This window comes from Capricornis sumatraensis, chromosome 23 (assembly GCF_032405125.1).
Source record: "Capricornis sumatraensis isolate serow.1 chromosome 23, serow.2, whole genome shotgun sequence".
Lineage (NCBI taxonomy): Eukaryota > Metazoa > Chordata > Mammalia > Artiodactyla > Bovidae > Capricornis > Capricornis sumatraensis.
Genome location: NC_091091.1, coordinates 36,976,970 through 36,998,278, shown reverse-complemented (window position 1 = coordinate 36,998,278; position 21,309 = coordinate 36,976,970). Strand labels below are relative to the sequence as shown.

At 40.9% G+C, this 21,309-nt stretch overlaps 1 protein-coding gene across 1 annotated transcript in view; it reads right to left on the bottom strand.

Moving 5' to 3' along the window:
* Window positions 1-1,210: 1,210 nt before the first annotated feature.
* The window catches only part of PNLIPRP3 (pancreatic lipase related protein 3), a 28,730-nt gene continuing 8,631 nt past the window's right edge, over window positions 1,211-21,309 (bottom strand). Inside the window, exons 6-12 of the mRNA XM_068961366.1 lie at window positions 16,310-16,429; window positions 16,104-16,226; window positions 12,649-12,767; window positions 9,522-9,654; window positions 5,479-5,590; window positions 1,559-1,726; window positions 1,211-1,274 (exon numbers count right to left, since the gene is read on the bottom strand). Coding sequence (XP_068817467.1) covers window positions 1,211-1,274; window positions 1,559-1,726; window positions 5,479-5,590; window positions 9,522-9,654; window positions 12,649-12,767; window positions 16,104-16,226; window positions 16,310-16,429 — 839 coding nt within the window. The remainder of the gene's footprint in view (window positions 1,275-1,558; window positions 1,727-5,478; window positions 5,591-9,521; window positions 9,655-12,648; window positions 12,768-16,103; window positions 16,227-16,309; window positions 16,430-21,309) is intronic.

The following is a 21,309-nucleotide window of genomic DNA, read 5'->3' as shown; positions in this document are numbered from 1 at the left end:
GCCTCGGGCTGATACGGCACCTGGGAGGCAGGATGCTCAGCCCGATCGTGCTAAAGACATCCTCATCTTTCCTCCTTCCACTACGCCTTGCTCTCCAGTCAACCTTCTATCTCCTCCTTGTTCAATGGGAAAGTAAACCCACTCTGTTCTTTGCTTTCTACCACAATTCAAGCTCATGTACAGCCATGGGTCTCTTCTTAAGATTCAGTTGGCAGCCAGGCACCAAGGAGAATCAAGAAATACCCTGCAGAGTATCTGTCATTATTTCTTTCCAATAGTATTTATAGCCCAGTGCTAAACACTGAACCCAGTGACAGAAAACAGAACAAATAAAAACGCTCGTCTTTTATTTTCACTGGGTGAGGACAACTGAATCAGATGAAATTGAAACAAAATAAAAGAGAAAACACAACACATTTGGAAATTACAATATTGTTATTATAAATGCAAAGCATTCATCAAGTGCTTTGGAAATGAAATGCTGCCTTAGAATAAATACAAATTTGTAACGGGACCTACAAGGCCCAGAGGGATAAGTAATTCTGTGATAGGAGGCTTCTAGAAGAAGATGCTGAAGATCCTCAGGACCTATTACTTACTGATGCAAACATCACAGACAAGCTCCAAAATCTCTTCTACCTCTCACTCACTCTGAAGACCAAGGAACAATGTGAAAATACTAATATGCCCTCATTAGTTTTCATTATTAATCAATAGATGTACCAACCCAAGGGGTTACCATCTACTATACATCATGAGCTATAGACATAATTTGTCTTAGCAAAATTTAACAACATAGCAAATATTCTTCAAACCATTTTGAATAATGGCTATTCCACCTGGAAATGCTCTGAATGTACTTCAAACACTCAATCAGACAGAGGCTCCTTTTCACTAACAGGTCTATAGCACCATTCTTGGAGCACCTCTTCTTAATTCAAAGAAATTGCAACACAGCTCTATTTGGTCACTGAAAGCCAGAATCCTATAGGTCACAGTACTGTACTTCGTCCCAGGGCTCAGTCTGGTTTTAAGGTTCAGATAAAAGCTTTTCAATAAGAAAAATATCCTATATAGAAAAAAGGCAACTGTACCTTTCTATCTGATTTACAAGGGCCAAGTTTTGTCTGGATGCCAGCTAGAAGGAGATTAATTTTCCCACTGCTCCAATTAAGTAAATCCATCAAGATTATATCTGATATATCTGAGATTAGCATGGTTTCAGGATCTGGGCAATATTAGGTCCTACGATGTTTTGGCTACAGAAAGCAGATCTGAAAAATTTTAAGGGGGAAAAAAGACAATGTTAATATGATTCCAGGGTAGGTGAGGTAGAAAATGTAGGTAGGTCTTCTAATTTAATGAGTAGTTATTATTTTATAAACACTTTCACAAATATAGTATTGATTTCTTTTAAGTAATTTTTCTTCTCTTTAACTGCAAACTTGAGGGGCACACATTTTTATACTATTTGCAAATTTCAAATTATATATAGATTTTAAATGTCATTTACAAAGTTTAAACTGTTTGAAAATGCAAAGGAAAAAGTAAGACTTACTTATATCCATATTTTCCAGATATATCTATCACCATTTCTGCTCCCAGCTTACTCTGAGAACGTTCAAATGAATACTCCTTCCAAATGAACTCAATGCTTGTAATGTTTCCAACATTAATGTCTGCATCAATTAAATCTGTATAAGTCATGCCTGGCTTCAGTGTTCCACTGTCAACAGAAAAATAAAACTCATAAGCTTGTGCTGGGTATTCATAATATTGACGTGGAAGACAACACCTGTGTGTATCATGGAAAAGAAAGTTTCATTTCCCTGCATTTGATTATAGGAGATTTATTCTTGCCGTTCATCTTGGTCAGCATCTCAGAACAGCACAATTCTAAAGCCTGGAAGAAGAGGGAGGTAAATGAGAAGCCTGACTAGTTGATTTTTAGGGGCTAGTTCTCCACAGTGAAAGCTCTGGTCTTGGCTTTGTGGTATCAGAAACTAGAGTTTATTGACACCCCCAAAATCATCAGACTATCAACGATAGACTAAATTCACACAAAAATTAAAGAAAAACTAGAAGCCTGTTGATCAGCTCACAGCAGTACAATGCTTCCTTTTCATACCAAAAGGTACTCCTAGCCTTCCCCTGGTACCTTCTTCATCTGTACAAAAGAATCGGGTAACCAAACTAGTGATAAAGAAAGGTGTTTTGGTGAGTGTGGAAACAGAGAGAATAAATCATAAGAGACTTGAGACATAGACATGTTTTATGCAAGCCAAAATTATTCTAGATGAGGTTTCTTTAGTCCTGCTATTCCCTACTGCTTTGTTAATGTATGGTTTGCCTCCTCTAACTGGAGGAAGAGTTCCATGAGAGTAGAATCCGTGTCTGCTTCCCCAGCAGTTATAACAATTCTTGGTATACAATAGGCATTTATTTTTTTTTCTTTTCAAAAATTTTATTGGCATATAGTTGCCTTACAGTGTTGCATTAGAGCCAGGTGTACAGCAGTTTGGTTACTCACACACATTTATTCCTTCTTTCTTAGACTCTTTCCTCATATAGGTTATCACAGGATGCTGAGTACAGTGCCCTGTGCTACAGACAGGAGTTCTTGTCGGTCATCTATGTTATATATATGTGTTGGTCACACAGCCATGTTCGACTGTCTGTGACCCCAGGGACTGCAGCCCACCAGGCTCCTCTGTCCATGGAATTCTCCAGGCAAGAATACTGGAGTGGGTTGCCATTTCCTTCCCCATACAATAGGCATTTAAATGTTTGCTGAATGCAAGAATGGATGATGCTATTCCTAGGGCCTGTCTTGTTCCATTACATGTAGAATTAATTGATTTAATTACCAGAGAACAACTTTTTTCAGGTTATATTGGGCTTCCCTGGTGGTTCAGACGGTTAAGTGTCTGCTTGCAATGGGGGAGACCGGGGTTCGATACCTGGGTCAGGAAGATCCCCTGGGGAAGGAAATGGCACCCCACTCCAGTACTCTTGCCTGGAAAATCCCATGGATGGAGGAGCCTGGTGGGCTATAGTCCATGGGGTCGCAAAGAGTCGGACACGACTGAGCGACTTCAGTTCACTTCAAAGGGTCATTTCCCTGTTGCTCCATGAACTGCCTTCACTCACTGCACACTCAGCACAGGTCCTCATGATGGTGTCACTGGAAACCCAAAGACTAAAATATAATGTACAGTGAGGGCTTCCCTGGTGCCTCCGTGGTAAATAATCTGCCTGTCAATTCAGGAGATGTGGGTTTGATCCCTGGGTTGGGAAGATCCTCTGGAGAAGGAAATGGCAACCCACTCCAGTATGTTTGCCTGGGAAATCCCATGGACAGAGGAGCCTGGCGGGCTGCAGTCCATGGGTTCGCAAAACAGTCAGACACAACTGAGTGCATTAGCATGCAAGCATGCAGTCTATGGTGAAGCCAGACTCTTAAAGCTTGGCTGAAAAGTGGGACTAGACTAGCACACAAATTCATTCAGCAGACTTCATTCCAAGGTGAAACATTTACTGTGGACCTGAAATGCTTAATTATTCTTAAAAAAGAGGACTGGATAATTATTCAAGGACATGACAAGTAGCTTCTTTAGACATTAGCAAAAGTAGAGAGATGACAAAACATTCTCACAAGTTTTAGGAGGGGTGAGAACCATGCATTTCTCCCCGCCTGACCCAGGTCAGCTGCCTTTGTGCAGGACACAAATTCTACAGTCTCAGGCAATGCGTGCACTGTGGGCCTTAGAGCCACAGACACAAGATCGTGTTGAACTATCCTCAGAGGAAGAGCTTAATGGCCATGTGAAGAACAAGTGGACATGAGATCTGCTAAGACAGAGAAGGGTATTTGGAACATGGAACAGCATGGATAAAAGTCAGGAAGGGAGGAAAGGGTGAGATCTATTTTAATGCTGGGTAGTGTAATCAGGGTAATGTGGCTAAGCTGAAGATGAACAAAGCCAAACAGTGGGAGGCACGGCTAGAAATCGTGGGTTGGAGCCTGTGTGTGAACCGGGATCCAGACAATCACTGACTGAACTCACCTTTACAGGCAGCTGCACCAAGGCAAAATGATGAGCACAAAGGCTGCCAGAGTGATTAATCCGACATATCCCTGGACCGATAACCACAAAACCTCCGCTTTTTGTGCCTCTGCCTTGTATTTGAAGATGATGTAAATCACAGAGCCAAAACATCTAATTAATTCATCAGTTCACAAAATGGTAACATCTAATTAGTGTGTACAATGTTAATTCTGAAATGAGTTGCAGAATTAAGTGATGGAAGTGGAAGACGTAATTCAAAAGTGCTAAGGCTGATCAAAGAAAAAATTAAGGAAAACTCAAGATAAAAGGAGACTGTAGCCTTTTATGAGAGTGCATGGTCAATGTCTCTCCTGAATTATTCCTAACTTTGACTATCTTAACACATATCCTATACCTGTGAGTACTACTTAGGGAGCTTATTAGAAATTCAGCCATTCATATAAATACTTTATTTCATATGGAATCTATAAAAATAAAGTGATATGCCCAAATTTGTATAACAATAATGGCATATATTGTTTTTGCAACCCCATAGATAGTACAGTCCATGGAATTCTGCAGGCCAGAATACTGGATTAGGTAGCCTTTCCCTTCTCCAGGGATCTTGCCAACTGATGGATAGAACCCAGGTCTCCTGCATTGCAGATGGATTCTTTACCAGCTGAGCCACCAGGCAAGCCCAAGAATACTGGAGTGGGTAGCCTATCCCTTCTCCAGCAGATCTTCCTGACCCAGGAATCAAACCAGGGTCTCCTGCATTGTAGGTGGATTCTTTAGCAATTGAGCTATTACTGTTAAGTCACTTCAGTCGTGTCTGACTCTGTGCAACCCCATAGACGGCAGCCCACCAGGCTCCCCGTCCCTGGGATTCTCCAGGCAAGAACACTGGAGTGGGTTGCCATTTCCTTCTCCAGTGCATGAAAGTGAAAAGTGAAAGTGAAGTCACTCAGTCGTGTCCGACTCTTAGCCACCCCATGGACCGCAGCCTACCAGGCTCCTCCATCCATGGGATTTTCCAGGCAAGAGTACTGGAGTGGGGTGTCATTGCCTTCTCTGAACTGAGCTATTAGGGAATCCCTGAAAATAAAGCGATATGCCCAAAATTTGTATAACAATAACGGACTGAATTAAGAGCATATCTTGTTTCCTGTCAGTTTTTTTTCCCACTTGCTTAATCTAGATCTGTATTTTCATCTTAACATTTCCTAAAATTTTCTGTCTGTAGCTGGAACTGTGGATGAAATAGATACTATGATTTCTATTTTATATTGGGAAAAAAGAAAAGTTACTATCAGATGATAGCTGGTGGTACTGTAGGAAAAGAAAAGCCTGAGCCTTACTGAGCATGATGACTGAGTACAGCACTGTTACCTGCACTGTTACTGGCCAGGTTATCACCCTTGCCTACCTGACAAACTCAAACTCGCCTGTCTTCCCAGTCATTCCACCTACACGGAGAAATACACTTCCTTGAGTGACGCTGTTCCCATCAAGTTTGACAGACAGTTTGTGCCTCCAACCTGGAAACAGAGAAAATAGGAAAGAGAGAGAGAGAGAGAAGGGTTTAAAACACGTGGAAAGCATGACATCTTTGTTACTGTTGGTCAGCTGCTAAGTTGTGTTGGACCCTTTGAGACTCCATGGACTGTAGCACAGCAGGTTTCCCTGTCCTTCACTATCTCCTGGTTACTTTAATGTAAATGTAGCTTTTAGGATTAAAGTGGAAGAGAGCTTTTCATGTTCATGAGAAAATATTAATACAACTTTATATAGCTTGAATGAATTTGGTGAGGTTATATTTTTAAAGACATATAAACTATCACATGTTGATTTTGCAAAGTAAATAGTTAATAATATTTTTAAAGAAAATTCTTTAATTTTCCATATATTTTTTGGACTTTAGAAAAACGTGTGTGTCTTCTTCCATCCATTACATTTGTATTCTGTGGTGTGTATGCTTTCCGTCAGTTCAGTTCAGTCGCTGAAACTCCAGTACTTTGGCCAAAGTACTGGAGTTTCAGGATATGTTTTGGAAAGACTTAGAGCAGACAAAGGGTGATTTCACACCCTTTGAAAATAAAACAGAGTGTTCCTAATCTGCTAGCTAGGAATTTGTTAGGTGCTCTTGATCTATCTTCTCCCAGTCTGGATATGTGGATACAGCCTGTAAAAATAAACCACAGATTTATCTGTTCTGTCTTTCTACATCATTTTATGGCAGAAACTCGAGTATAAAAGTTAATTTTCTTGGTCATTCTCTTGATTTACCTAGAATTAATAGCAAGTAAGGCAACTCACTAGGCTTACCAGGTGGAGCTAGGGTAAATAACCCATCTACCAATGTAGGAGACACAAGAGACATAGGTTTGATTCCTGGGTCAGGAAGATCCCCTGGAGGAGGGCATGGCAACCCACTCCAGTATTCTTGCATGGAGAATCCCATGGACAAAGGAGCCTGGCAGGCTATAATCCATCAGTTCAGTTCAGTTCAGTCCCTTAGTTGTGTCTGACTCTTTGCGAACCCATGAACCACAGCACGCCAGGCCTCCCTGTCCATCACTAACTCACAGAGTCCACCCAAACCCATGTCCATTGAGTCAGTGATCCAATCCGACCATCTCATCCTCTGTCGTCCCCTTCTCCTCCTGCCCTCAATCTTTCCCAGCATCAGGTTCTTTTCAAATGAGTCAGCTCTTCGCATCAGGTGGCCAAAGTATTGTAGTTTCAGCTTCAACATCAGTCCTACCAATGAACATCCAAGAGTGATCTCCTTTACAATGGACTGGTTGGATCTCCTTGCAGTCCAAGGGACTCCTTGCTTTCCATAGCCAAATTCTAATTTGCTATAGTTTGACAATTAATCCAGAAAGATATCTAGAAAACCTATTGAGCAAGAAAGTCTGTGTTTTTTTAATGACTCAGAGGCAGAATGAATTGTCCCTTCCTCTCCCACCAGGCTTTGTGCTAGGAGTTCCCAGTCAGTACAGGTCTGAGTCAACACAAAGCCTCCTAACAGGATAAATCCCTTGCAAACAGTCAAGTGTAACTTTTAAAGAACTCTAGAACTAAACAATCTTTCATTCTGAATTCTAAAATTGTTGTATGCTTAATAACACAGAAAACATGCAATTGTTCACAGAGTTGTTTGAAAAGCCTCTGAAAGGGGAAAAAATTTACCAGAGAGAATTTTCAGTTCACAAATTAATCATCATCAGAAAGCTCCGTTTCCCTCCTTGCCCGTTCCACTGAATTGCTGCCACTGTCACCTCTCCACTGAAAGCTAAACTCACCAGTGATGGGACTTAGCCCACAAACCCCTTTGGGCCCTGTCTCATTGGACCTATCTTTGGGGGCAGTGAATGCATTCTCCCTTTTCCATCATCTTTCTTGTCTTGACTCCCACATGGTTTTATCTTTTCTCTATTCATTCCTCAGTGTCCTTCACAGGGACCACTTTATCTGCTCTCTTTCTTCTCATCTGATACATTCTTCTTGGGTAATTACGTCATCCACTTCAAAGTTTAGGTTACTGTATAAATATTCAAATCTTTGACTGTGGACCACAGCGATCTCCAGAGGCTGAGACTCAATCTAACCGCACACGCCCAAATCCTAACAGCATCTCAGACCTAATATGTTACAAAGTGAGCCCATCCACTTACTTCAAACCAGCCTCTCTGCCTGGTTACCAAGTTCAGCATATGGTATGTCATCCGCCCAGTTGGAATCATCCTTGACTTCTCCACTTTCTGCATCCCTCAAACCCATTTACTGAGTTAGACAAGGCTGACTCTCACATCCATACAAGACTACTGGAAAAACTAGATGAACCATCTAGTCAAAGGTATGGTTTTTCCAGTAGTCATGTATGGATGTGAGAGTTGGACTATAAAGAAAGCTGAGCACCAAAGAATTGATGATTTTGAAGTGTGGTGTTGGAGAAGACTCTTGAGAGTCCCTTGGACTGCAAGGAGATCCAACCAGTCAATCCTAAAGGAAATCTTTCCTGAATATTCATTGGAAGGACTGATGCTGAAGCTGAAACTCCAATACTTTGGCCACCTGATGTGAAGAACTGACTCCATTGGAAAAGACACTGATGCTGGGAAAGATTGAAGGTGGGAAGAGAAGGGGATCACAGAGGATGAGATGGTTGGATGGTATCACTGACTTGATGGACATGAGTTTGAGTAAGCTCCAGGAGTTGGTGATGGACAGGGAAGCCTGGCATGCTACAGTCCATGGGGTCGCAAAGAGTCGGACACAACTGAGTGACTGTACTGACAAACCCATTCACCCAGTTCCTTTTGTTTTTAAATTAAAACTCTTTTTATTTATTTTTATTTATTTGGCTATGCCAGGTCTTAGTGGAGAAGGAAATGACAACCCACTCCAGTGTTCTTTCCTGGAGAATCCCGGGGACGGGGGAGCCTGGTGGGCTGCCGTCTATGGGGTCGCACAGAGTCAGACCCGACTGAAGCGACTTAGCAGCAGCAGCAGCAGGTCTTAGTGGCAGCACTCAGGATCTTCCATCTTTAGTTACAGCATGTGGGCTCTAGTTCCCTGACCAGGGGTTGAACCCACATTCCATGTATTGGGAGCATGGAGTCTTAGCCACTGGCCCATCAGGGAAACCCCTCACCCAGGTCCTTTTTGCTTCTACCTGGCCAAAGATAAAACCCAGACTTCCCATATGGAGCATAATTTCATTATTTGACCCGATCTGCCTCTCTTATCTTACCCGCTTCATGTTGCCTTCCTCCTGGCCTCTACAATTTCAGTAGGGGGATCTTTTTTAGATTCCAGCTCTCCATTTTCTCCAGGCATTTTCATATGCAGTTCCTTTTGCTTGCTGCTGCTGTTGCTGCTAAGTCACTTCAGTCGTGTCTGACTCTGTGCGACCCCATAGACAGCAGCTCATTAGGCTCCTCTGTCCCTGGGATTCTCCAAGCAATAACACTGGAGTGGGTTGCCATTTCCTTCTCCAGTGCATGAAAGTGAAAAGTTAAAGTGAAGTCGCTCAGTCGTGCCCAACTCTTAGCGACCCCATGGACTGCAGCCTACCAGGCTCCTCCATCCATGGGATTTTCCAGGCAAGAGTACTGGAGTGAGGTGCCATTGCCTTCTCCTTTTGCTTGGAACACTCTATTTCCTTCCCTCTGTTATGCACTTATCAAGAATCAGCATTGAAGGCATCTTTCCTTGGAAGCCTCCCTGATCTGAGCGCAAAAATTCCTTCCTTGCATCTCCCAACAGAAAGTTTATTACTCAGGGTTGAAACTGAGAATTTCCTTTTCCTTCCCCCAGCCTAAACTCACTGTGTTGTTCTTCACTGTATCCTCAGAGTCTGGCCCAATGCCCAGTGATTTAGTAGACACTCAGTAAAAACTGTTGAATATTTAAGGGTAAGTGCCTTAAGACATTACAATAAAAATCAGCTATGATACTTACGGGCAAATGGCGAAAGAGTCCCTGTGTTTAAAAAATAATATAATCTATTAGGCTTCATTTTTTTGAGGTGAAATCTATCAGCAAAATGACCCATTGTTGGGCAACCTCCCTTGGGACAATGAAAGCAATTTCCCTGGTGACAGAAAATAAGAGGTAATTAGAAATGTAATTAGACATGCTGACCTTCAATAAACTCAGAATGTATTATTAAACTATAATAAATCTTTCATATCTAAATAAAGTATATGCATTTAAGAATGACTAAGTTGCCTAATAGACTATCCTGCCTGTTTTCAAAAACAAAACATAATAAAACAAAAACAACTGAAGGATAAGGAAAAAGGGCTGGCTGTTAGAAAAATGAGTAAATAACATGAATAGACAGACAGTCCATAGAAGAGGAAAGTCAATAGTCAATAGCTATGTAAAAAGATGCTCAATCTTACTAGCTGCCAGGAGTACAAATTAAAACAACATACAATTTCATACTCAGCAGATTTGCAAAAATTAAGGCAATTGGAAACACTAAGTATTGGTAAGATATGGAGTGGGGAATTCTCATTTGCTTCTTATGGGAATATAAATTAACAGGCATTGCAGACAGACATTTGGTAATGTCTAATAAAGATGGAAATGCACATATGCTTTGAAAATTTCACTTCTATTATATGTCATAAAGAAACTTCTACACAAGTACATAAGGAGATACGCAAAGGTGTTTATTGCAGAATTGCTTTTAATAACGAAAACTGCAAACAACCAAAATGCACGTTAGTAGGGGAATGAATCGGAGAAGGCAGTGGCACCCCACTCCAGCACTCTTGCCTGGAAAATCCCATGGACGGAGGAGCCTCATGGGCTGCAGTCGATGGGGTCACGACTGAGCGACTTCCCTTTCACTTTTCACTTTCATGCATTGGAGAAGGAAATGGCAACCCACTCCAGTGTTCTTGCCTGGAGAAGCCCAGGGACAGAGGAGCCTTGTGGGCTGCCATCTATGGGATTGCACAGAGGCAGACACGACTGAAATGACTTAGCAGCAGCAGCAGCAGCAGCAGCAGGGGAATGAATAAATAAAATGTGGCTGATTCCTACAGAATTCCTACTAAATACAATAGGTCTATATATGTCAATGTAGATCTTATAAAATTTAATTTAAAAACAAATTCAGAAAGACACGTATAGTAAGATACTACATATATAAATTTCCCTCAAAGTTTGCCTTGGGGAAGGGCATGAATGGAATATAAGATACTTAAATTTTATCTGTGTATTTTAAAATCTAAAGCAAAACTAACAATATTAACTTTAAAACACCTGGATAACAATGTTGGAGTATTTGCTATTTTAGGTTTTTGAACTTTCAGACTTACAAACTACAGATATTTAGGCTAGGACTACAGAGCATGCATGCATGCTTAGTCGCTACAGTCATGTCTGACTCTTTGGGATCCAATGGACCACAGCCCTCTAGGCTCCTCTGTCCATGGGATTCTCCAACCAAGAATATTGGAGTGGGTTGCCATTTCCTCCTCCAGAGAATCTCCCCAACCCAGGAATCAAATCTGCCTCTCCTGCACTGCAGGCAGATTCTTTACTATTGAGCCACCGGGGAAGCCTAGGATTATAGTAAAACACCCCATTTAAAACACCATTTTTAATGAACAAAAATACTAACAAAATAATAAGGCCTCATATTGACTGAGTGAGTGCTTACCATGTGCAAGGCACTGTTTGATGCACTTTATGTGCATTTAGGTCAATTAATCCTCACAAAATATTATTATTATAATGTTTTTAGTCTCCTTACTTAGCAGATAAGGAAACTAAAGCCCAGAGAAGTAAGCAATTTGTCTGAGTTTGTTTGTCTATTAAGTGAAGGCACAAGAATGTGAATCAGATGGCCTAGCACTAAAACCCCTCTTATTTTGTTTATTTATTTTTTAAAATTCCATCTCATTTTTTATGACTGTTGGATAAAAGTACAATAAAACAAGTCAAGGAAATTGACTTAATGTTCTCTAGTTTGTTTCCATAATTAGCATAGGAGCCTAGAGTTCTCCCGTTTTTAGCTGATTAAACCCCGCTAACTCTGAATATACTGTGACTCTGAGAACCTGCCTTCACCTGCCTTTGATGTAGTGAACATCAGGATCCCTTTAGCCATTAAGAGCAGCATCTGGGGCTTGAGAAAAGGATGAGTTCGGGGAGAAGGAGGTTTAGGGGAAATGTCAGTGCTTGTCTGGCAAGGATTCTGAGAATAGCAGTTCACCAGCCACATTATGAACAAGGAAGACGTGCTCAGGACCTGAGAAGACAGCCCGAGGGCTCACTCACCTTCTTGGTCTGTAACAGGAGGGAAATACTTACTCCTGCCCCAACACTGTTCTTATTCACAAAATGCCATTGCTTATAACACACTTTGGTTTGAAACCCCACATTTTCCTACCCTGATAAAACAGGGGATAGGTCTTTAAAGCAGAAGCAGGAAAATCTTTCTACTTTACGCTACAAAACAGATTTTCTTTTTACCTTTTCATAGTGATAAGCAAATGAAAAATATAGTCAGCTCAGATCTGGCACCACGTGCTTCATGACTCAAGTGAAATCAGATTTGGTATTTTGTAATGTATATTGATTTGTATGGAATTCCTGTGAGCTATCTATGCTTTAGTTCTGCTCTGTATGAATAATCAAATTTTAATAAAATAATTTTCATGTTCCAGGTAAATAGTAATATGTTTGATTGTAGCTATTAATTGGTTCAGCCTTCTCAGGGCATCTTAGAGGATAACATTTAAAATATATACACACAAAAATTTTTGTGCTGGACTTATGCCTGGTACACAACGTCTAATAACTGCATAACAAATGACCAAAAAAGCAAAATTGGATATAATTCGAACGAACTGAAACAACCAGAATACAAATAGTTGGTTTAGTTATTTAAGCCCTTCAGCAACCCCAGCTACTGTTCAGTACTCAGCACAGAAAGAATCTATTATTTACCCAAATGGCAGATGCATTTTTTTTTTGCGACATACTTAATGTCCTAATTTTTAGTTGACTGATCATGCTTCAAAAAATGACTTGCTAATTAAATTACATGGCAAAATGCTTTACTTACTGCTTTAAAAGATTCGTAGGATGTACAGGGATAAGCAATAAATGCATCAGGATTGAGAATGCTTTCAGCATAAAAGCGATGACTTCGAGCATGGTTGCAATCAAAGAAGGAAAACACTTCTGTGAAAACAATTTTCAATTAACTGGTAGCAATGAACTGAGAACTGATGGTATGAAACATTTCCTAGAAAAAGTAATGTTAAATGATACTTTCTTGACTTGGATCTGGGTCACCAGACCTTGTGTGTAGCTTTAGATATTGTACATTTATTAATATTACATATCATCTTCTTGTACCAAAGAATTCTTTGTGTGAGTCTAACGGGACATTTAATGTAGATGACCGTGTTCTGATACTAATATCCCCAACACTTCCCAGATATCTGACATGAGCACTTAGAGTTTTAAGTATCGCTGTGTACACAGTATCTCTGCCTTAGACCAATTAATTCTCTTGTCTCCCTGTTTCTGCAGGAATGACTGAACTCCCTCCTATTCAATCATAAAACAGCCAGCAAGGTAAACCAGTGCATACCTTCAGCTGAGTTTCAAGATGTGACAGGTGGAATGTATTGTAAAGAATGCTATAGACAAATTGGTTCTGTCACTGTCAGGCACAGCATTACTGCCACTAGTAGTTAGGATTACTGCAATAATTCATAAAAGTTCTAAGCACATTTGCGTATTCTGAAATACATTCCAGTCATTTATGCTCTCTTTTCCTTACGTAACAACATTTTTACTACATGGCATGGGCTATTCCTCTCATGACCTACATGACTTGGCTCCCCTTTGAGTCACTAGATGCGGCAAGTCACTTATCTATAAATGTGGACTCCAAAGAGTCCCTCCTTCCTAGGTCCTCACCCCTTTGCAATATTTTACTACTCTTTCCATCAAGAGGTGGAACTGATGATGACATGACAGTAAATTTTTGGATGCTTCTAAATAAAGGTTTTTAAAAACCTTTCTGGGTTACAGGCTAGTCTTGCGACTTCTTTGACTAAGAGAATATAGATGAACTGACACTGGGCAAGTATCATGACCTTGGTCTTCAGCGACCTTCCATCATCTATTCTTGCTCTATTGGAACCCAGTCTCCATGTTAAGAAATTCAGGTGAACTGGCTGGGGAGAGAGGCTCTGAAGGATAACAGACTACTTAGAGAGGAGAGCTAGTACCAAAACACTACACATGGAAGGCTATTTTGGATCTTCCCACCCAGCTTGGCCCAGCCCAGCCCAGCTCCCAGTTGGATGCAATCACATGCACTCACCCAATGGACTCATAGCAAAGCAGAGCTCTGCCTGAATCTTGAGCCTCATTATCATGGGCAATAAACTATTGTTCTCTTAAGCCACTATGGTTTGTTATACAATAGATAACTGAGATCATTTCAGAAATGCAACATAGCAGTGATAAAGAATTGACATCTTTTTTTGAGGAGGATTTCCCTTATATCAGGTTTCTTTACATACAAATTTGTATTCATAACTAATTGCGGTTTAGACAAGATGGTTCTTTAGAACATAGGGAACTAAGAATTTTAAAAGTAAATGATTTCTTAGTAACAAATATAATGTAAAATAAAATATTTTGAAGCTGAAAAGTCATCTGAAGACATGAATGATAAATATGCTTGTAATCTAATAAAGCTGTAGGAATTATAGTATCTCAAAATGATACCTTATGATAAATGTAGGCTTATTTTAATTTTTTTACATAATTTCAAGTACTCAGTATATAACAATTAATATAGTTATGTAAATTAGTCTTTATCCTAATAGAAATGATTTCAAATCATAATATAACAAATAATGAGAAAGAAGTTTTATAATAGGTCTTTTTTGAAAGAATTTTGCTTACCAACACTAGATAGAACTGGCTTTAATTCTGAGTTTGAGTATTTATAGTTTTACCAGTTTTAAGTAGTCACTGCAAATGGATATTTCTAATTACATTTACTTTCAAAACAGGTAGTAAAACTTTGTAACTTAGTGCTAGTGAAGAGGAAATTCAAGCTACTCTCAATGCCATGATCTGTGTTTCTTTTCTCTATAACTGCCAGATGGAAGATAGAATAATTACATCATCTAGACATTCTGACCACATGGGATCAGGCAGTGGGATATTTAGAATCATCCAAAAATTTACTATCATGTCATCATACGTTATATTACTGTGCTTTATCATATATTATGGATGATACATATCATTATTTACATGATAATGATATAGAGATAGGGAGGAATGGAACTCCCAAATAATAACTTTCTGGTGTCTTAAAAAGTGCCTTATTATTACTATTGGAAACTTCTATAAAGGGCTAAATACTATTTGTTTAATTTGTGATTAAATTAACTTGTGATCCACGGTGATTCTGTTAAAAAGCAAATCAAACCATGTACTTCTTCTGCTCAAAATCCTCCCATGGCTCCCATCCCCCTCAAGTAAAAGCTGAAGTCGTTGCTACAGTCCTTAAGACCCTACATTGTCTCCCTCTGCCCTGTTCCTCCTCTAACCTCAGGCCCTACTACTCTCCTCTCTGTTTCACTCTGGCCACGATAGGCTCCTCGCTGCCATGAACCTCACGGGCTCCTGCCCCAGGCCCTTTGCACTTGCCATTCCCACCCCTCAGCCTGGAATGCTTTTTGCCCAGGTACCTGCGTGGCTAACTCCTTCAGGTCATCTTTTCAGTAAGGACTTCCTGTCCACCCTACCAAAAATCTCCTTTCCCTAGGTCACCTGCACTGTCACCAACACACCAGATTCCCATTACATTCTTTGTTTGGTCTCCTTAACACTTACCCTATTGCTGTTTTTCTAGCAAAGTAGGGTATTGCTGCTGCTGCTGCTGCTAAGTCGCTTCAGTCGTGTCCGACTCTGTGCGACCTCATAGACATAGCCCACCAGGCTCCCCCGTCCCTGGGATTCTCCAGGCAAGAACACTGGAGTGGGTTGCCATTTCCTTCTCCAATGCATGAAAGTGAAAAGTGAAAGTGAAGTCGCTCAGTCGTGTCTGACCCTCAGCGACCCCATGGACTGCAGCCCACCAGGCTCCTCCATCCATCGGATTTTCCTGGCAAGAGTACTGGAGTGGGGTGCCATTGCCTTCTCCGAAAGTAGGGTATTAGCTCCTACTAATTTTTGTCTTTTGTATGCATTCCTGCATCTGCTATTCCTAGAATAATGCCTGGCACATAGTAAGCACTCAGTACATATCTATTGGATGACTACATCCTCCTTGTTCATACTAGTGAGACATTCTATTAGACCCTGGGGTTATAGACTTAACTAAAACATGGATCCTGGCCTCACAGACCTCATGGCTGCTGGGAACTTCATACATGCTACTGTGTTTTGGGCTAAAATATATTTTTACGTTACATTCAAAAGCATATTCTATCCAAGAAGGGTGCTCATTGAGTTTGTAACTGCAGTTTAGAAAGCATTTACCTTCCTTGTAAATATTGAGATCAAATTTAAATAAAGGTGTAATTAAATCTTCACATCCTGGCATGTGCTTCCCTCCATTTGGGTAAAAGTCAAGGTGACCACAAGCATTAATAGTTCCAGCACCTGAAATTTAAAAAAGCAAGATACATGCTTCTAAAATTCTCCTCCATCTTTCAGTGCACTTTAGATTTGTGTTAAAAACTTACCAAGCTCAAAGAAGAGGCGAACTGCATTTGTATGGATAACATCAACAAAGCTGGCGTCTGAGGGATCCAGCCTGACTTCATTTGGAGTGTCATGGAAACAAGGCCCTGCTGGGTCCAACCCTGGGAAAAAGCATAATGTGTATTAAACTAAGACATATAAAAGTACACTGACAGTGTCGCTATTTTGGTGAAGGCAAAGTATTCTTTCTTATATGATTTATGTAGGTCAAACACCACTCAGCCTGAAAGAGAGATACATAAACTGTAGCATGTATTTATATTTATAAATGCAGGATATGTATATACTGCAATGTCAGATTCCTACACACAAGCAAGGCTGTGTCTGGACAATACCAAACCAGCTAACAAAGTCAGAAAAGTCAGAGCAGCTTCTCTAGGGCCTGTACATGGAATACCATACAGACAACTAACGTTATGGATTGCAGACCACCTTAAAGGCAACATTTATATGTAAAAGAAATAAATAAAAGCTAAGAACTCTTTAAAATGTAAAGATGAATCACAAAGCAACACAGTTAAAATAATAGAATCATAGTCCTCAGTTAAGGCTCACTTAGTTCCATTTATTGTATTACAAACAAAAGCCTGAAGCCCAGGAAAGAGAAGGGACTTGACAAGGTCGTCATATGTTAGATGTAAAACGGACCATTACATATTAGATGGAAAATGGTGGTCAGACTTCAGTCCATTGTCTCCCATTCAAACGTCTACTAAAACAAAGATTAAGGTATTTAAGGTCTCTAAAATATTACAATCATTCATATAACTCCTCATTTACATATCTGACAATTATTTATCAAGCACTTATTATGTGCCAGGAACAGGGTTTTGAGCTGGATCCAAGGAATAAGGTCTAGTCTGTTCCCTTGGAGGGGAAGGCACTGCAATTCAATGTGCTCAGTGCTGAGACAGGTGAGCGAAGGCGTTATGCAAGTACAAAGAAGAAACAGGCAACCCAGTCTTGGAAAACTGGGACGTGCTTCTGCTAGAGATGAGAAATGCAAGCAGGGATCTGAGGGAGTAAGAGAGTCAGCCAGGGTGAAGATAAGGCAGGCAGCATCCTGGGAAGAGTACAGAGAGTATATGTGGCCATCAGGCCAGAGTTAACCACATTTGGGAAACTGCAGTTAGCTTTCAAGGGCCAGCGCCAGTGCATAGGGTTTAGAATTTTGTGCAAGATGATGAAGACACCACTGCAGGCAGGAGCCAGATGTAATCACCTGAGCTACGATGAGTTTGGACATGACCTGGTTGTTGATGGGCAGCTCTTACAAGTTTCCCAAAGGGGAGGTTTACAGTCAGATTTGTATTTTAGCAAAGTCTGTTTGCTGTGAAGTGGAGACTGGGTCTCAGAGCAGAGGAGACTCAGAGCTGAGCTGTATCTGACCCCTGGGAAAATGCAGCAGGAGTGAGCAATGAATGTGCCACAGCTGTGGGGTGTGTATTACCTCGGCATGATAGACTGTTATAGGATTCCATTTTTGTTTTTATTTTTCTGAGTCATATAATCATGGAGAAAGAAATGATAGAATGAGAGGAGGCAAGGAGAGGAGAGAAGAGGGGGCCTAGATAGAACCTTGAAGAACACCAATACGTAAGGAAAGGTGACAGAAAAGGAACCTGACAGGAAGCCTGGAAAGAAGCTGTCAGACAAGAACAAAGACAACCAAGGACAACCAATGCAAGAAGATAGGGAACCACGGGAACAAAGAGAGGGTATTCCAACAGCAAGGAGGGGTTAGCGAGTCAAATTCTGCAGGGGGGCCAAGGAAAGTAAAGATAGGAAAGGCCTGGAAGAGTCCCACTAAGAAGCCCTTGGTGGTCTTAGGGTTTTGCTAGCAGGACTGGGGAAGAAACCAGACTGCAATGGGCTGAGGAGAGCACAGCCCTCAAGGACACATGGCCACTTCCTTTTAGAGGAGTTGGAATCTGAGTGAGGCAAGCTGGGTATTGGTGAGAAGAGGCTGTGGTCTAAGCAGGACCCGGGACATGTCAGTTCTAATAGAGTTGGGGAAAAGAGCTTGACAAGATGGGAGGAAAGCAGACAAATGACAGTGAGGTCCCCAAAGCCGGCCAGGGACTCAGAGCACAGGTGAAAAGATAAAATTAGACAGAGGGGTCAATGAAGTAAACCAACAGGCATCTGTGCAAAATATCCAAGCTTAAAAGAAAGATGCACAGGTATTTGTCTCACAATTAATCTTCAACTCCAGGGAGAATTGTTTATGCTAATGTACAATTGCTAATTAGATACAATCTTCTGATAATGTCGGGAGTTCAGTGGAGATGGATCCAAATATAGCAGGTACACCTCAAATGATGTTGATGTGAGGACAAGGCAACCAGACATGTTTTTTAAAAAAGATACAACTAGTATTTTCAAGAGGCAGGGAAGGGAGAACCTTGGATTTGTGGTTCTAAGAGATCTCATGAGGAAGATCAACTGGAGGGAGAACTAGAAGGTTCAGCCTCTTAATTGACCTGAGTTGCGGAGGCCTGACCCTTAGTGTATGGATGAGAGCTGCAGCCTTTGGGAGCTGAGTTTGTTAGTATGTATGTATTTGGATGCACAAGTGTATCAGCACAGAGAATAACCTCTTCTCCGATAGGAAAGCACTGACGCTGTTTATAGATAAAAGGAAACAAAACCTTGACTGAGTAACCCCCATGCTATAGCCATTTATGATAATTGTCTACCAGTTATAGAGAATTACCAGAGACACAGAAACTTCAATTCAGTCACTCAGTTGTGTCCGACTCTTTGCGACCCCGTGAATCGCAGCACGCCAGGCCTCCCTGTTTATCAACATCTCCCAGAGTTCACTCAAACTCACATCCATCAAGTCGGTGAAACTTATGCATGTCCTAAAATCTACCATATTTTGTTTTTAACTGGTTTATATTATAAAGCCAACTTTTTTTTTTTGAGATCTCGGTTCTTTTGTTATCAAAGGAACATGATTATTCAAAGTCTAAGCACTTAGAAGGAATATAGATCGCAACATCCAAATTATGTAGATTCTTCAGATGTTTAGAGAGCCTTTACAAACTTATTATTTTCTATTTATTCAATAGGATAATTTACTTGGCAGGAAACCCTGGAGTTAAAAATTATCTGAGTTGTAAAATAAGAATTCAGGAAAACAAAATTTCCATAAACTTATTGCAACCTAGTGTGAATTTTTGACACATTTATGGCAATGTTCTTCCTTTTAATTTACAGCTGAAATGCCCCCCTAGGCTGTTGGGGCCCATGAGATTCCATGTGTACAAGTTGGGCCCATTTCTTCCATACTCTAGCAAAGAAGATTTTTGCTACACAATAACTTCAGAGCCGACTCATTGGGAAAGACCCTGATGCTGGGAAATATTATTATTATGAGGGCAGGAGGAGGAAAAGGGGTGGCAGAAGATGAGATGGTTGGATGGCATCTCCGACTCAATGGACATGAGTCTGAGGAAACTCTGGGAGATGGTGAAGGACAGGGAAGCCTGGTGTGTTGCAGTCCATAGGGTCACAACCAGTCAGACACAACTTAGTGACCAAACAAAGAACAACAACTTCAGAGTAAATATATAAATTTTAATATTCTATGTAGAAATGGTGGTGGTGGGCTAGGGTTGGAGTTGGAATCAGAGATCTGGGGAAAAGAGGAAACTTTCAGCAGGAAAAGCCCATTATACCAAGAGACTGCAGAGGCAATATATTAATACTTTAAACCCAATTTAGAATTTGAAAAAAATGTTTTAAATTTAAATCTGAAATTAAAGCACGTGTGTGTGTGTGTGTGTGTACACCAGAGCAGCAATGTATTCTTTCAATGAACACAAAGTGTGTACCTACTATGTGCCAGGCCTGGGAAGTCTTTCTAAGTAGTTCAGAGTCTACTGAAATAACAGGCATGTGAATAATCAGTTCGACTTTGTGATACAACAGTTGTATCTTCATATATAATAAAGGCATATTTCAAAGAGTGTGGGAAGCAGAAAATTAACTCTGTCTTGAGGAAGAAATATCTGAGAAAATTCTCAAAGGAGGACCAGCGGGTGTTTAGGGTGAGGGGGAACAGGACTTGCAAAGGCACAGAATCATGAAAATATGTGATGAAACATGAAACATTCATGCAACAAGTTCAGATGCTTTAGACCATGGAAAGTTTCAAGCAGTGGAGTGGCACAGCCTGTGTTTGGTAAGATAAGGACACTGGCAATAGCCGTGTAAGACTGGAGTGCCAGCTTGTTCTGAGTGGTGTCCAGCTCTTTGCAACCCCATGGACTGTAATCCACCAGGCTCCTCTGTCCATGGGATTCTCCCAGGAAGAATACTGGAGTGGGTTGCCATTTCCTACTCCAGAAGATTCTCCTGAACCAGGAATCGAACCCACATTGCGTATGTTTCATTGGAAGGCAGAATCAGGCAGGGTACCAGCCATGAATGGCAAAAACCCAGGAGATGGAAAGGGCCTGAGCTGGGACAGTGACTGAGCCATGAAGAGGCGCAAAGCAGATGCAGGAGAAGACTGAAGGATGGAGGAGACGAGCAGCTTGATGACTGACTGTTGGTGGGGGATACAGAGAAGGGCAGGCCCAGCCCATTACCAATAATGGAGCTGATATTTTGATTTCTAGTCAACGGACTCAAGTAATTTGGAAGTCAAGAGTACACGGAAGGGATGCAATTAAATCTCTTTCCCAACACCTTGTTCATAGGACTTACTTTGCAACTTGTTTTCAGGCTTAACATTATACTCAGGGACAATATTCAACTTCAGGCTATGTGCTGCTGAAGCAGGTACACTCAGGGACAATAGTCAAAATTTTAGCAACTGGACTAGCATGGGCTTAAACAAAACAATTCCGCAATCCAGCTACACTAGGTGAGCAGGACCAGCGTGGAGCTTCCGTCTCAGTCTGTGTAGAAGCCATTATGGAATCGCAAAGCATGGAATGTGTCCTCATTCAGTCGGCCATCCTCAACA